Raw genomic sequence first — 17997 nt, 5'->3', positions numbered from 1 at the left:
GTACGTGCTGTGTAACTCAATAGTTCCCCTCTGTCCGGCTCTATAGGCTGAAGTCTGAAGGGCTGGAAATAAACTGAACACTGCTCGTTGTTTAACCGCGTCCCTGCGGCGGGTTTAGCTTCTTCTTCGTGAAAGATCAGGGCCGAGTTTTATTCACGTAGGCCATAGATGACAACACACCTGCTAGTGTGTGTGTGTGTGTGTGTGTGTGTGTGTGTGTGTGAAGACAGAGGGGGTGTGTGTTATGTGTAAAAGTAAGCACTTGGCTCACCTGCCAAATTTGATCATTTTGAACCATGTAAACTCCCTCTGATTGACCAAATTCTGAAAAACAACAATATGCAGATTTCCCCGTGTTTCCTGCTCCTCAACAGAGCATTTGAACGCAACCCTGTGTTTCTGAAGTCTGGACTTGTCTTGTCTTCTTGTCTCTCGCCTTAAACCCCCTCAGAGCAGAGGCTGAATCCGATCACACAGAATAACGCACGTGAATCGCCGGTGAACAGAGTCGGTCTGTGGGCGGAATTTATGACCGCGAGTTTGAGGATGAGGATGGTGGTGGTGATGATGATGGAGCTGCACCGGGTCTGTGTCTTTTCTGTGTGAGGCCGCTGCTGTTTTTTTATCAATGGGCACTTCATTTACGTAGTTGATGACACTTTATAGCGACTACGGGGGGGGGGCAGGGACCGTCTTTGTGCCCCCAGAACAAACGCGCCATGAAAGCGCCTCCGTAGCTTTAACGTTGATGCTGAAATCAGAGGGAAGAATCTTTAAACACCGTCTCTCTGAAACGTTTCTCTTATTTTTGGCTTTTTCTCGGTGCATCAGCTGATTTCTCTCTCTGAATCAGTCTCCACCATCCTGCACCGCGGAGCTTCTGATTTATAATCACCTAAAATTAAAGTCGCAAAGGGTTAAAATGGTGACCTACATTATAACTGATCTTTTACTGTGGCCCCGGCTGTAAGTGTGGCTGTGGTTGTGTGTCCTGTGTGTTGTGATGTGGCACAGCTCTCAGTGTTGATGTGTTGAGCTTGTGCTTTTTATAAAAAGTATTTTAACGTGTCAATGGACAGTTTTGTTGAGAGAGAAAACACAACACAACAATACAGTTCACACATCATCACAAATTCATCAACATTTCATTAACAACACAATATTCCTATTGCACCAGTAATGTGGCTCTTAACAATACTGTCACACAAAAAAGGCTCACACAAATCACTGGACCCTAAAAATAAAATAAAAATATTTATACAGACTTGAAGTCGACCTGGAATTAAATTTAAAACAGCGGTGTGTGTGTGTGTGTGTGTGTGTGTGTGTGTGTGTGTGTGTGTGTGTGTGTGTGTGTGTATGTGTGTGTGTGTGTGTGGCCCTAGCATTGTCTCACCAATAAAAACAACACACACTGCACAATAAAAAAATCAAATAGCAAAGCAATAAATAACAATATGTGCAATCGGTGATAAAACAATGTAAATGAAAATGATTATTTATTTATAGTCACGATTATGCAGGATATCCTGAGGATGCTTTTCATTTGTTTTGCCAGAGGTGTTGTGTGTTATCATTCAGGAGGTTTTATTTCAGTTCAGAGTGGAGGGGAAATTAAATGTCACTAACAATAAGCATTTTTTATTACAGCAATATTATTCAGAGCGTTAGTGACAAGTTTTCATTTAGTCTGCCTGAGCTCATTTAACCCCAGCAGCCAACTTTATTTCTGTCCCTCAGATGACTGACATATTGTCCACACACTCTGTCACATCAACACATTTCCAAGGGTTTTACTTTATTATGGGGGGGTGAGGAGATGAGACACGGTCATACCTGTGCACAGACAGGCCTCAGGCAGCTCAAACCGCCAAACAGCAGGTAACATGTGCTTTGTGATGTCAGCTGCTCAATTACCTGTCTATACTTTTTAAGGTAAACGCACCATTAGATGATGTTTCATAATTGGCAGTGATATTACAATCCTCACTTTGTTTTGATAGTGGGTCTATAATTTTACAGTTGGTTGCACTGTGGTTGTTGCAGAGAAAAACCTGCCAACCACAGAACCTGTCAGTCAAATAAAAGCCAAGGCTGTTATTGGAGCCAAGCAGCGAGGTGGGCGTGAACCTTACCATATTATTAAATAAATTTTTAGAGTATCATTTCAGTTTAGTTGGAAGTGGGTGAGACATTTGAAATGGGCTCAACACACTGCCTTATTGAGTCATCCTGAGTGTGTGTGTGTGTGTGTGTGTGTGTGTGTGTGTGTGTGTGTGTGTGTGTGTGTGTGTGTTGTAATGTAACTCTATGCTTCCTGGTCTTTGTGGTAAACTCTGCCGTATTAGAACCATAACCACAAGAAAATCTCCCCATGGATCAGTCCTTGTGTGACACAAAGGGCTGATTGTACCAGCACAAACCTCATTGTTAAATGCACTTAGCCAGTGCGGCTGGGCCTTAACTGAGTGTGGTTTGGCCATTTAGAGAAAAAAGAAAAAGCTAGAGTAAGGATCCCTGTAGGGACAGAGGTGCCAGTGGCGTTGGGTTACCTAGTGTATGGAGGCTGCGTACGGTGCAAGCAGTGTGGCAGCAAAATGTTACAGCCCGCGAAGTTCAGTGTTACAATTGGCACAGTATTATCTAAAGGCCACAGTCCATAGCCGAGCCTGTCGAGCAAGATCAGTAGTTGACAGGCGAGGTGCCAGGCCCCGCGAGTCTTGGGGTGTGTCACAGTGTGCGCTCTGTTCAAACTTGTTTCACGTAACAGTTGCGGTGAAAGGATATATATTTTTTAATTTTTTTTTTTTTTAGTTTTGTTTTTTACATGGACTCAAGACGACTGTTGTCAGGGCAGGAATAGTTTCACATCTCTTACTCAGAAGTTTAACCTCACCCAGCTGATTTGCATACACTGCAAGCACCTTTAATTTGAACCACACACACAAACACACACAAAACACACACACAGTTTAACTTCCGGCAAAAGTGGAATGTTTTTTTGCTTAAGTCATCTGAAATGATTTTATACTCCTGCCTCCTGCAGTCAGGCCTGCTTAACAGAAACTGTTCACACCGTGGGCCTCCTGCCTTCTCCAGAATCCCACCGTTTACTATTGTGTTAAACACAACTGCACAATTAAGCCAAATGCAATCTTCAGCACTGCATCTTGGCTGTACTTCTGACCCAACAAAACCTTCAGGACCCACAAGTGGAGTGAAATAATTAGCCCCACTCTGCTCAGCCATCCATCTAGCCTTCTTTTTTTAATGCAGCCCCTCAGTTTCTCATCTTCTGTCTTATTCCCCCCGTTTTCCCTTCTCCCCCTGAGATAGCTGTGTGAAAAATCGTATTTTTCCAACATTTCTCCCTGAGGTAGCTTTGGCAGGGACTCACACGGCGGCCATTTCTGCCTTTCATACACCCCTCACACGCCGTGGAACAGATCGCCGGTGCGGCCCGGCGTCTTTGAAGTGGTTGCCATCTCATGCAGGTTGGCTGGACTCTCTCTTTCTCTCTCACTCTCCTCACCCCCCTCCCCCCTCATTTTCATCCTGTGCCTTAAACTTGGCAACATTATTTTCAGCCACCAAATCGTGATGATAAAAACATGTTTAAGACACAATGGTGGTGATAATAATTATGGATTTTAAAAGGTGGCGTGACGGCGATGACGGTTGATGTGGTGGATGAGTGTGCAGCAGCCAGAATAAATGGCTTCTGGAAACAAGGGAGAGCTCTGCACCAGGTGTGTGAGCAGTGGAAGTTTTTGTGTGTAGGTGGCGAATTAGTGTGTAAGTGTGTGTGCTTGTGTGCAACTGTTAATGTGAGAGAGACAGAAAGATAGAGAGGCGGATCATTGATATGTTGCCATTCATGTGCTTTAAAATGGAGCCATCTGAGAACAAATTCCACCATCAGGGCCTTTCATACACAAAGCTCTGTGGAGGTGTGTGTGTGCGTGTGTGTGTGTGTGCAAGTGTGTGAGCAGGTTTTGGAGATCTCACCTCCAAAGAATTTGGCCATATGGTCGTCAACACATATACCCAGAGAGAGAGAGAGAGAGCAAGAGAGTGAGCCAAGGAAAGAAAGAAAGAGATAGTGAGGGAGAAAGTGAAAGAGTCTTTTCCTTTGTCAGTGGAGGAAGCAGGAGAGACAGTTTAAACACAGCCTATACCCCTACCTTAGATCAGATGGCGCAGACAAAAAGAAAAAAAACCTCCATCACATCCTCGACTCCACATATTTGTGGAGTGGGAAAATCTGTCTCAATTAACACATTTGCATTGGGCGATGATGGACTCCAAATAGGTCACTGACTCAATCTCCCGCCTCCGAATCTTCCCTCTAAAATGTTAATTAAGAAGGGCTTTGAGATTTTTTTGCTCAGGGCTGGCCATATGGGCTGGGCATATGTTCTATATATATAGTACAATATATAATTCATACACTGCTGCAGGAGAGAGCGTTTGGGGGCCTGGAGTTTTTTTGGGGTTTACTACAAAGGGAGTCAGTATGGCCTCCCCAGTGGCAGGTACAGAGCTTAGCCTATTCATTAGCTTCATGTTAGTCGCTGTTGCACAATGGGATTGTGGTTCATCAGCACCTGTTTCTGTGGCTGACAACATAAAGAGACATTATATTCATCTTTGTTGGCCGGTTGATATGGAATGAGAGCAAATGATCTATTGTTGCAGCGCAGATGATGGTTTGTGTGTGTGTGTGTGTGTGTGTGTGTGTGTGTGTGTGTGTGTTTATATTGTTTGAAAGAGCTCCTCAGGTTAAAGGATGAGTAATATTGAGATTCTCTGTATATGACGAGCTACATTTATGCTACAGATATTCTGAAATAGGCAGCATGTTATCTCACACACTCTCAGTTGAACCAGCTGTCCCAGTGCCATCCACCCAAACACCCATTCACCAGCAGAATGAGGCAGAAGCAGCCAATGAAAACAGCTCTTTCCCACCCGGAGCTTTTTGGGTCCAGCTCAACCAATCAGAGGAGGCTTGCTAGTGCACCTGACCTTGTTTCTGGCTGGGGATAGCCAATCACAGCGGCTCCAGCACACCTGATGCATTGTGGTCTGCTTGCTGGTAGTCGGCAGGCCCGCCCCGGTGCGGATCCCCACACAGGTGCCGTGGATCCTGGCCATTATTCTGACCGCCGGCCAATCAGATGCATCGTCTCGTTATCAGACACATGTGGCCTGGCAGACTTTGAGTGTTTGCATTTTGTTTTGTGTGTGTGTGTGTGTTTGTCTCAGCATATAAATGTGTGTGTGCATCTGAGAAACTCTGCTCCCCCATTCCCACAATGCCTTGCTGTCTTATCAGCAGGCCTCTCTCACTCCGTTCCTGGCTTCATCCTCTTCTTGAGACTCAACAATGAGCACTGTGTTGCCCTCTTAGGAGCCGAGGGCCTGGGCAATAAAAAGCGACTAAAAATAAAAAAACATGTTTATGGACTAATAAAGATGATTAGAAATCGCACAATTGCAGAAAAATGGAAGGTTTGCGAGTGCAGATTATCTGTAATAAAAAGCCGAGGGGAGAGACGGGGGAGAGCGGGAGAAAGAGAGTTAGCTGTACAGACCTCTCATTGCGAAGGATATGAATAGCCTTTGTTTTCACCACAACTCAGGGCTGTGTGGTCTGCCAACGTCTGGCTCTTATTATGGGGTTTGTGTCTGTGCGTCTGCGTAAGTGGCATGCACGTGTGCACTGGTGTGTGTTGCTGTGTGTTTGTGTGAGAGGCAGGGAGCACGTGGGCGTGGAAAAAATATACAGTGTATACATGCAGGTGATTATATTTTAAAGAGAGTGAGAGTGTGTGTGCATTCAAACACAACCAGATACTCAGTTTTCTCCTTCTGCTCCTGTTCAGCTACATAAACGTGGAATGGGGTCTTGGGCTGGCACAAGCGTGTGTGCACGCTTTTTTATCCGTTAAAGTTGTGAAATGAAATAGGATTTCACAGAACGGCACAGCGGCTGTGGGATTTGGGCTCCCCTCGGCTAAGTAGAGTGGGATAGGTTGATCCAATCAACGGCAGAACTGCAAGGAGAGCCCGTTTCACAGCTCCGGGCCCTGCCAGAACCCTGCCTGCCTGCCTGCTTGACTTAGAATACAAATGAAGCTCCCTGAATGCACACTTACACACACATGCATGCATACACACTGGTACTTACAGACAGTCTGGCTGGGGATGTATAGTGTAAGAGCTGTTAGCAGGCGCTGTGCTTTCTGTGGAGAAATGGGTACGGGTTATAAGGCTGTCTCACACAGCACAGGTACATTTTGATTACATGTTGAAATGATTCCAGATTTCAGGATGTGATCGTTCACAAATCTCTGTCCAGAAGTTTTTAAACATTTTTTTATAATGCTTTATTTGTTAGGACTAGTGCAGCTTAACGTTTATCAAAGAACAGCAAATGTCAGATACAACATTATCTTTTGTGAATGATGAAAGAAATTCAGTGAATAAAATGTTTTAATATTCACGATTCATTGCAAATTTATTCTTCTTACTGGAACCTCACAGAAAGTAACAGGTCCAAGCAGCTGCTAGATGAGCAAACGCGAGCATTTCTGGTGACTTGGTGCCAAACACAGTTGAGATCTGAGTCGTTAATATTATGACAAAATGACTGTGTTGCTATTTCATTACATTTTAACCAAATAACCATCTCTCTGTTTTTTAGGCTACTGACACCTACCTGGTAAACGACGATCCTGCTAGAGGCCCAGGGATGCCTGAATGTTTCCTCGTGTCTGATACATATAGGGTATACACACACACACACACACACACACACACACACACACTACAACCTCTCTACATCTGTCTTGTGATTGTATTGATGTCTCAAAATGTATTTCCTGGACACACAAACAAGCTCGGTTCATTAAGAATAATCTCCTCTTTCCTCTGTAAAGATTTACTGCAGTTGAGAGGAGGAGGGTGTTCGGAGTACAAAAGACTCAGCAGAGCGTGCTGCAGAATCATTTTTACACGGTCACACTTCACCATGGGGATGTTAACCACTATATTATCTTCATTCTTCAGATCTTAAATTGGAAGTGCTGGGGTTAATGTGTCCAGGAAACACATCCACATTTTTGAGTGCTGACACTTTGCTGTTAGCATACTTTTATATCCATTTCCTGTATATTAAAAAAAAAAAAAAACATCTCCTACATGTCATCATGGATGTCCTGAACTCATCTGTCTGACTGTGTTGATGTGTGGCAGCAGTTCCCTGCAAAAACACTGCATTTCCTCATAATCTCAACTTTTCTGTGACATGTATTTTTACAGGGTATTATTTACGCTTGTCACAAGTTTGGCTCGGCTGCAGAGTCACATTTTCTTTACACCAGTCAGCAGCCAGTTACAACAAGACAAAATACAACACATCACACAAATGGATGATTTTTATATTTTTTAATTTGTATTTTTTTTGCAGGATGCTCTCTGTGTTTGACGTCTGCTGCATGTGGTCACGTTCCTATCTTTGTAAAAACATTATCTTTCAGACTGAGTTTATAGATAACTGTTGGGCTGCCTGTAAAATGGCTCCTTGTGCTGTGACACGAAATTCTGCATTTAACGCTTAAATTACTGAGTGATGACATCAGTCTAGAAAAATTAATCTATACGTTTTCTTTCTGCTGAACTCAAACGTGGTAGAAACACAGTAATCCAAACCAGTCGGAGTAAAACGTATGAGCAGCCATTGCTCACAGTAAACACATAAAAAGCAGCAGGCGTAACACATTGCTCTGCGCACACACTCAGATTGCAAACAGATCCATAGAGTCTCTGGGATCCACACTGTGTATGATATGCTTGTTAGCCATAACGGCCAGTCAGCCATTTCTTTCTGACTGCATATGCCTGTATGCATTTGACTGGCGTGCTCCCTCCCAGAGCGCACACACAAACAGCTCACTCAAACAATATTTACACTGTACGCTGTAGTAAACGCTACAGTTACACACACGCTTTCCTTCACATATTTCCAGCCTTTTGAAAGGCAGCCTCAACCACCTGTCTCACACATTTAGCATGCTAATGGCAGTGTCAGTATGCTACATCACTTTCAATATTTAATGGCCTAGCCACAGGCGATGGTAAACAGCAAGTATATGGGTAGTGCTGTGTGTCAATGGAAGACCACAACATGCTAACTTTAGACACACCATATGGTTTTCTCGTGTGCTTCATAATGGCAAACATAGACTCAGAAACCACGAGAAGCCGGCGCGCTCGAGGGGCTTTCATAGGTGATGGTCCAACTGGACTGTTTGATCAGAGAGAGAGAGAGAGAGAGGGAGAGTTTGGAAAGAAAACCTGAGCGTCAGTGTTTTGTAACTCTCGTGGTTGCTATAGTTTGTTTGTTACAGCCAAGCACCAGTGTTGAATACTGAGATGGACGTCTCGGGCCAGACTGAAGCCAGAGACAAAGAAAACCAGTGGAGACGAAAGGCACGGTGTCTGTGATTAAGACAGCAGAGAGAGAGGAAGAACAGCAGAAGATTATAAGATAGAAAAGGAGGAAAAGGTCACTAAAAAGAACCAGTGAGAAATAAAAAAAGAGGGCAGACAAAAAGAGAAAGAGGGAAAGCGAGGGAGCACACAAAGGCTTTGGGGTTTGGGCCTGTGCCGTGGTGGGGTGTGGTTTGGACGGAGCAGAGACTTTGGGAAAGGAACAGACTACACCTCAATATGCTTCACTTTCTTTCACTTTTATTTAGTGTGTTCCCTCTTTTCTCAATCTAATTCTTTCTCTGGTCGCTTGTGCCAGCGTATCTTTGACCACAAGACATTTGGGGTTGTGTATGTATATGCCTGTGTGTGTGTATGCCTGTGTGTGTGTGTATGCCTGTGTGTGTGTGTTTGTGTGTGCATACTGCACATTATATGCATGTGTGTCTGTGGTGTGAGTGTCTAAGTATCCTACATAGGCTGAGGTCTCGTAAAGCTGCGCAGCTTCATATCCCCCTGAAAAACTTGGCATTCGAGCACTGGGGTGACTTCAACCCCCAAACCGCACCCTTGCACTCACACACACACACACACACACACACACACACACACATATACACACACATATACACACATGCGTTTTGTCAGACTCAAACACACACTCTCAGACATATGCACACACAGAACTGTACACACACTTGCAAGCCTTTCCCAAGGCTCTTGCAGACACACACTCACACACATGCACAAAGCAGGGGCTTATGTATAATTGCAGGCACTCTGCCTGCATATATGAGTTTGATTAGGCTGAGGAGCAGGCAGCGGGCGAGGATAAAGCCAAGCCTGATTAGAAACAGAGTGTATCGCTTCCATACAATGGGAGTCACAATGAGACTGGTTTAGACCACTTCTCCCAAGTTCAGGTATCTTTTGTTTCCATATAGACATACGGTCCACTAGAATATGACTTGGACTTCGTTAAACAGGAGAGAAACAGAAATCCAAAAGGTGTCACAGCTGAATAAATTACTCTCTTACACACAGTACATTTACAACTTGTTGTAATAACTTTGGACTTGTTTAGTCCCTGAAGGCCTCGACAGAGCTCCCCAGAAAAATCAAGAATATCTGAATGCTTTTCTCTTCTATTGTAAATATTTTACAGGGCTGGTTATAACTTTCAGATGAGGAGCTCCTTGTCCCAAAACGCACAGCACTGAGCGTCCTCAGTCAAAGTGGAGCTGACAGAGTTGAGCCTCGAATCCAGGCGTGACACTGTAAACTGAATCAAATACTCCATGTCCACGGCTCACTTTTGAGTCACATTAACAAATAGTCCAGTTAAGGATACGGGGGCCTGTTCCACTTAACGACACTTGAGTTAGTTTACTGTGTGTGTGTGTGTGTGTGTGTGTGTGGAAAGCTGTGTGTCACCTTCCGGCAGATTCGCTGACAGAACACCACAGAAAAATCTGAGTTGTAAATTTGAAAACCTGTGTTTCTATTTCGGTCACGCTCGGGCCTGCTTCTGCATTCTGCTCAAAAGCAAAGGCAGCAAAGGATATGAAAGTTGAGAGAAGATCATTTTGAAAAAAGATCATTTTGAGGAAATCTGCCCCCTCAATCATGTACATTTTCTCTGTATTCACTGGCAAAGCTTTTACCATAACTGACGGATTTATAAAATATACTGTGTGTCTGCTGTAGAAAGATTATGTAAACATCAGAGTCTAACGAGGTGTCTTTAGATTATTAAACTGACACCACAAAAGATTAAAAAATGTTGTAAGTGCCATAACATCAAGTATCATAAAGTCATAACTATGTAACTGATAGATCAATAGATAGCTGGATGTTCCATATGAATATAATGAATAACTTTAAATAGGATGAGGTGACTGAACTCACCACTGTGCACCACTAAAAGCCACAGAACAGCAGGAACAGCTGCTGTCGCTCAAGCGACTCCTCTTTGGTTTTAGCGAAGCACTGATCCTTAAAAATCTCTGATATTAAAAATGATTGTTTCAGATATGCAGTGAAGTTTGTGTCGATCTGAGAGAGACGCGGCTCTGAAGAGAGAGAGAGGGAGAGAGTTAGAGAGAAAGAGGGAGGGAGGGAGGGAGGGAGAGAGAGCTGCAAAAACTTTCCTCTAAAGTTAGTGCGGAGCTTTCACTGTGAGTGAGGCGGGGTTACAGCCTGGACTGAGCCACAGCGGCTTTGCGATGCGGCACCGCAGCGAACCTCCATCCAACTTTATTATCAACTACTCCAGTTTTCATCTCTAGACACCACCATGTACTCCCCGTACTGCCTGACACAGGTATGAGGATAATGTGCCGCCGTGTTCATGTTCTTCTTCGCTTGCTTTCCCCGGTGTGGTGCGCCTCCGGTGTGTTTCTGCTGAGTGTGGTCACACTGTTGTGTTGTGTTGTGTTGTGTTGTGTTGTGTTGTGTGTCGCGCCGCCGCTTGTCATTTGTTGCGTTTTAAGGACCTTTTTTCAGCTCGGCTCTCTTTCCCCCGATAGTGTTTAACCTCCCTCTCTCTCCCGCTCCCTCTCTCCCCCTTTCTTTTTAATGGCACTCCTCCAGCGGGCTTTCTTGCGCGTCTCATTGCGCATGGTTTGGAGAGAAAATGGCGCTTCTCCCAAATCTATTTTATATAAAACGGAGGCTGGAGAAAGGGGAAGGAGGCTCGTTCCCTGACGGTTGGCGACTAACTCCGACCGCCCCGCGGCAGCGGCCGCTTTTGTCGGCAAATGAAATAAAACTCACATCGACTTGTAACTCGACTTGTTGAGTTGTGGGACACTTTGTCTTTTTATATCAGGAGCGATTCTGACTTGCGGCTGTTACGGAGGTCCGCCGGTCTCCAGCCCCGGTCGGGGCCGGGGCCCTTCGGGGTCACCGTGGACACACTCCCAACCCCGCGTCGTTCGGTCTCTTCTGCTTCAGCCGCGTCGTGTGGAAGGAAGCGGGGATTTCTGGCCGTTAACGGAGCGGCCGGGGGGAGAGGGAGCGGGCTGGGGGGCGTGTGTCCGAGCTGCGTGGCTGCGGTTTGATTAATGACAAAATAGGAGTTGACCTTTACAGAAGCAACAGAGCTGGACTACTACATCTTATTGACATGCTCGCTGCGTTAAAGGCGGCGCAGCGTGGAGCTTTGGCTCGGTTCATAAAGAGCAAATAAGAAGAAGAATATTTAAAAAAAACCGCGCTTTATCCGGTGCGTAATTTTAAAGGCCTTCTGAAATAATGGCTCAATCTGAGGTGAATATGTGTTAGTTTCTGCTTTATTTGTCTTAAATGAAAATAATAAATTATATTATGTAATTAAAAAACCCATTCTGAATACTCAGCTCACATTTTTTGTAATTAAATACAAATGTACAGACTCAGTTTTGACCTTTGGAGCCACACGCACTTCAGGCACTAAACATAAAAACTCTAGAAATATCTTCTTTATCAGCTCACAGGCTCTGGCCCGCACTTCAGATTACTGTGTTATATCTAAGTTAAAATACAGTAGAAATAATATTAAACAATTAAAATACTGGGCCAAGTTGAGCTGTAAGCCGTCCTGATACAATCTACACTCAGCCTGTTTTTTTCCATCAGTCAGTAAAGTCTCTATTTTCTGTGTGTGTAGAATATAACTTGTTTCAGTGCAGGTGGTTTTATCTGTAGATTAAAGCACAGTTCACAGCAGCAAAGGTCAAACTGTAAATGACCTTTTTTGTTTTTCTTGCAGCTGTGTTTGGTCGTAATAAGTAACCTATATATATATATATATATATATATATATATATATATATATATATGCGGCCTTAAGTTTTCTTTTTAAATGAGAAGGCTCTCCACAGACATTTGGTGCAGCCACTGCAGAGTTAACAGATGAGCGCTGCAGCTCCAGCTGGAGGCCGCCGCTCGTCCGTCTCTCTGCCGCTCGGCTTGTCACGTCTCACGCCGGTGGAAGTCCCTGCTCTGCTTCAGTGTTTCGGCCTCTTTAAAAACTATTCTGAATATGACCTTTTGTCAGTGTTTGTCACCAGGCGATGTGTATTTTTTATTTTTATTTTTAATTTTTTTCTGAGGTCAAGCGCTTCAGTTAGTCAGGAGCTACTGTATCTGTCCGCATCATTTGAACACATTCATTTACAATGTGAAATGATTTTGCATCATAAACTCTCAGCTGTTCAGCGTCAGACCTGTTGGTCCTAATTTTCTGAGATGCAGGGGGGTCACGGCCTGCCGCCCTCCTCTCCGTTCAGCACTGCTGTTTATATATATAACACATTACATGTAGTCTATATATTTTCCAAAATATATTTGAGAGCACGTCAGGGCCATGCAGCACATGAGATGTAGCAGAGGAATTGTAATCATTCCTTTCCTTAAACAGAACAGTCTTCATTTGACGAGCTCCGTGGAAAACATGCAGGATTCCTCCTCAGTGTTATTTCAGGCCTTCAGACCAGACCTCCGTGTTTCCCTCGCTCTGTTTAGTTGTCACAAACACACAGGGCAGACTGGTCACATGCAAATGTTCATCTCATCACATCTTTTTTTTCCTTTATTTTTATGATTATTATGATTATTATTACAGAGCCTGGAGCCGTGCACGGCTGCACCAGGATCGTCCACGTCACTTACTGTTCTTCCGTCTCTCTCTTTTCTCTTGACCTTTTCCGGGAGTGTGAACCAGTGAGGGAGACGTTTTCTAATCAATAGTCCATTTGATTTGCTGCGTAAAATACGTCCAACAGCCCTCCTGCATATTTAGTACAGATAATTTTCCAAGCCTGGTGGTATGAGGCAGAGGTCCGCATCGAGTTTCTTTTTCTTTCCATTAATTAAAATTAATTGGCAGCAGATCCTCTCACACGAGTCCATATGCGCGGTCCATATTGATCAGCTGAGGCTGCTGTTCGTGCGCCTCCCGCCTCCTGCTGAGGGGCCGAGCGCCGCGGACTGTTTGTGTTCTCTCATATCTCCTTGAGAACGCATGTGTTTGTAGTTAGAGGATATTAAGATAACACCAGTGAAAAATTAACTGGAGAGCCGCCCCTGCATCCTGCTGCTGGACGTCAGTGGCACCTCGGAGGTTCACACCTGTAATTAAAGCTGCTGCAACATCCGCCTTTAATTTGTCTGGAGCGGTTGTTTAAACGCTGTGTGGCTGGATGCTGATTATTGTTGTTTTTGAATGTGTGCGCACATGGATGGATTACACTGACGTGCATGGACCTACTTGCCCCGCAGGCCTGTTGTCGCCCTGTGACTCCAGTTCAGACCGATGGTACAGATCTTAGCCATGTAAATAATTCACAAATCACAGGAAACACGCAGAACTGCTGTAAACAGTCTCCGATGTGTGATTAATGCTGATAAAAGCTTTGCTGGAATGACCTGGTGGGTCGGACACGAGTGGTGCACATGCATGTGCCAAGCAGCACCGGGAGTTTTTTTTATTTTGCGGCTGCGTGTCATTGTTGCACATCCCTGTGACGGAAACGCATTTGCATAAAGTTTTAATGTGCTTTGAAGGTCGTGGAGGCGTCGTTAATTAAAACTTTTATGTGCTGCGTTTTGAAATCAATTATTTCAGACTCCAGTTAAATCCCGCTTATCCAAATGAGATGTGGGCTGCTAATAGCCTATACAGCGCGCCTCTCAAACTCTGCCAACTTCTGCAGCTTTGCTGCAAACTCCGAGATGTTTAACACTGTGCTTGTGAGTGTTTAACTGTTTCCCGCACAGTTCACACGCAAAAAAAAAAAAAAAGTTTTGTTTGCTTTGCTCGTTCCCGCTCCTGCGCCCGATTATTTGCACTTCTAACGTGTTTTTAGATTTGCAGATCAAATGAGTCCTTGAAATTCACTCAGCCGTGCAGATTGGCAAAGCACTTGAAAGCTCGCAGTGAAAGCTATACATGCTGCAGCCGCCCATATACCCACCGCTGCAGAGGCTGAATGTGGAGGTTTTCTGATCAGGGTCTTTGGTGATCATCTCCACAGAACAGTGTCTGTGTGTTAGTGCACATGAAGTCTGTGTCAGTTGTGTCAGTCCTGTGTGGGGGCCACACAACAACAACAGCAACAACATGTTCTCTGAAATATCATCTAAATGGAACACGTCTTCCTTTAGACCAAAATTAGTTTTATTGTGTCTTCGTCACCAGTATTGATTCAGTCCTGAGTCCACACCCGGCTGTCATAGCTGCCTGTGTGTGTGTGTGTGTGTGTGTGTGTGTGTGTGTGTGCGTGCATACAATATATGTGTGTTCCTTACTCCTTCCCCGTTGTGGGCTGATGGCTCTCCTACGTCAGCCCTCGGTTCTGGTTTCATTGGGACCGGACGGTGATGGCTGAGGTGCGGGTGTAAGCCGAGGTGGGCCTGCATGATCTGGTAACATACCAAGCCTTACTGGTGTCACTTTGTACCAAACACACACACACACACACACACACACACTAATCCTGCTCACACTGAGTTAGTTGGTAGGCACAGCACAGGCAGCAGAGAATAGGTTTGCTCTGGTGGACGGTAGGCAGGGTAAGAGCGGCCTGCCAACTGTGCCAGGACGGCAGGCAGGCAGTGGGTTGCAGGCAGAACCCAGGGGTACATTGTGTTCCTTTTACTTATTCATCCTTTCTGCTGGAGGCAGACCAGGTCCACCTTACACTGCTTGGCCCAGAGTGAGAGCTGGTAGGCAGGGACGGAGAGATGGGACGGAGGAAAGAGTGCAGGGAAGTGGGAAATGGCACAACATGTCCGTTAAACAGTGTCTGAGTAAATTCTGATTACATGGGAAAAAAAAAAAAAACGGACTTGATTTGTGTGAGGGATGTGTTGACTAGAGGTTTTTAAAATACTTCAAGTTAATCCTTAGATCAAATATTTGAAATCACACATTGTGCAAGAATGAAATGTGAGTACGTAATAAAAATATTAGTGTTCAGATTCACTGTGGAAGAGCCCGTGAGGCCCTGAGCAGAACTCGAGGCAGCTTTCGGACAGTCCGCTGGTGCTTTTGTGTGTCAGTGTGAATCTGTCTTGGAGGTGGTTGAATCCAGCGCTGTGCTGCTCCGCTCATCCCTTATCTGTGAGTCTTCCTGACCGCCCATAGAAAATGGATTTATCATGCTTAACTGAGGCAATTGGCACAACAGGGTAATAGGTGGCTGTTCCCTGGATGGATGGGCCTGTGTGTGTGTGTGTGTGTGTGTGTGTCCATGTGAATGCATGTGGCTTCCCCCCTGTCCTCTTCTGCCTCCTAGTGTGGATTAGGTTTAGGCTGATCTGGGGCCAGTGGAAGCAGGCAGCCCCTATAGCGCTCTTGTGTTGGTCTGTGATATAGTTGTGTTTACCAGAACATACAGCGCACACACGCTCTCATCTGAAATCAGACAGAACACTCACGTGTGTTGTGGACAGATAGACAGACGTGTGGCAGCGGAGCAGCAGAGTCAGAATCTCTTCAGAGCGCTGATACTGGGAACACGTCCCTCACGAGAGCAGAACAAACCCCAAACTAACTAGACTCAATCATCCTGCAGAGCCTTCGCTGCTGCAACCATCACACTCCATACAATTTTATCTTTGGCAGGGGACAGGAAAAAGGTGCTTAACATAAATGTGTGATCGGCTGATAATTGCATATCCTCCCTGTGCAGCACAGTTATTATTTGTTGTCGGGCTTGAGAATCAAAGGTGCAGCAGCAGTTCACAGATATTTAAAGTAGAAGGACACAAAGTTCACCAGCAAGTGATGAAATGATCAGACAGGGGAAACGTGAGGAACCCAGAAGGTACAAGAGCCAACGTACCACTCTCCACTGGCAGCTGCCCCAGGACAGACAACCCCTTCACCTTCATCCTGCTCCTCTTCCTCCACCCCCTCCGCCTCCTCAATTAGCTCCCTTTAAAAGAGAAGTAACGGTTAGGGAGAGATCTGTATTGTTCAGGGATGAGCTTCAGTTGTTGTTGTTGTTGTTGTTTGTCTCTCCCTCTCGCTCCTTCTCACTCTGTCTTTCTCCACCACCCCCCACCCCCTCCTCCGTCGCCCCTTGGTGTGTTTTTCGTTCTTTTTGATTTTCTCAGAGGCTTTTTTGTGGGGGTAACCCCACTGAATGGGACAATGCAGCCTAGCGTGAAATTAAAGCTCTTAGTTAGTTTGGAGTTGCTCAAAAGAGGATTTTACACATGCATGCATTCATACACTCTCCCATACGCTATAGATATAGCTAATTAGAGGAAGTACACCCTATGTCGAGCATCAAGAGCCCAATTAAAAGAGTTGGGGAAACCTCGGCGCACAAGATCCAGACCAAATCAGCTCTGAGAATACATTTCTCTGCCTTGTGTGTGAACAGTATGTCTGCCTTCTTAATCCAGGCGGGAGAATATGGACAAGGCTGATATGAGAAACGCACAAGTTTCATTAACATATGCATGTCACGTACCCGGTAAGTAAATCAAGAAAACAGTCGGATTGATCATCCTGACAGGCAAGCGTCTGATTCAAAACAGATTGGACGCTCTTGCTGACTCTTCCAAGACTCATTTTGGAAGTAGTCTCCAGTGAAATGTCTGTCATGCATGCACATTAGAGTTTTTGTTGTTCATGTCAAAGGCATTTATTTGTGCAATTTCACAGAACAACTGATGACTGTTTTGTTTTGTAAAATAAGTTTGCATGCTCCTCGAACCATAAAGCATTAAAAAGTGAAGTATTGACTCTTTAGAATGAAAACAGCAGAAGCAAAGACTAACTGCTGTTCTGTGTGTGAAACCTTAACTTGTGTTTACTGTAGTTTTAAATTGTAGTTAATGGAAAATACATAGGTCAGACTGCATTGCCATGACACCCTGCTGTGTTGAATGACTACCTAAGGTCATTTATTTTTTGCCTGCACTATGTGTGTGTGTGTGTGTGTGTGAGATTGGGGGGGGGGCAGCCCAATGTGGAGCAGTCCCCGGTCCACATCGCCTGAGGGAGAGAAAGCTGAAATATCCACCAGACCTAACAAATAACAAATACAGTATATCTGACGCACATGCAGTTACAATCTTCCAATCCTCACTCATCAACAATCCTCACTCCCACTATGATTAAGTAGCTTACACACACACACACACACACACACACACACACACACACTAACTTCTGTTCAGCCCTATTTCCTCAGTATAACTACTGGTCATAGAGGCCTGCAGTCCCAGTGAAGCAGCCAGTGAATCCAGTTAGTGAGTCAGACTTTATGGAACAAAGTGTGCTGCTCTCTGATCCTCTCTCTCTCTCTCTCTCTCTCTCTCTCTCTCTCTCTCTCTCTCTCTCTCTCTCGCTCTCTCTCTGCCATTGAGAGCACTGGCAGCTTGCCAGGGGTGGAAAAATCTATAAGCCATTGCGTAATATACCATATCTTTACCTTGGTTGAACCCTGCACAAGATCCACAGCTGTGCGAACAGAGAAATGAGTGTGAGAGAGAGACACACAC

General features: G+C 44.9%; 1 protein-coding gene across 19 annotated transcripts in view; it reads left to right on the top strand.

Moving 5' to 3' along the window:
• Window positions 1-17997, top strand: part of LOC139636235 (nuclear factor 1 X-type) — a 105270-nt gene that overhangs the window by 796 nt on the left and 86477 nt on the right. For 11 of the 19 annotated variants that reach the window (XM_071504096.1, XM_071504093.1, XM_071504090.1 and 8 more), the window contains exon 2: window positions 6710-6793. In XM_071504096.1, the coding sequence (XP_071360197.1) occupies window positions 6710-6793 (84 nt within the window). Of the gene's footprint in view, window positions 1-6709; window positions 6794-10644; window positions 10820-17997 lie in introns of those variants that run through there. The other 8 variants (XM_071504097.1, XM_071504089.1, XM_071504106.1 and 5 more) reach the window with 5 other exon arrangements.

Source organism: Trachinotus anak, unplaced genomic scaffold (assembly GCF_046630095.1).
Source record: "Trachinotus anak isolate AG129_WGS33_773 ecotype Australia unplaced genomic scaffold, CSIRO_AGI_Tana_v1 ptg000019l, whole genome shotgun sequence".
NCBI lineage: Eukaryota > Metazoa > Chordata > Actinopteri > Carangiformes > Carangidae > Trachinotus > Trachinotus anak.
Note: the sequence above shows the minus strand (reverse complement) of the source record. Positions and strands in the feature narration are given on the sequence as shown.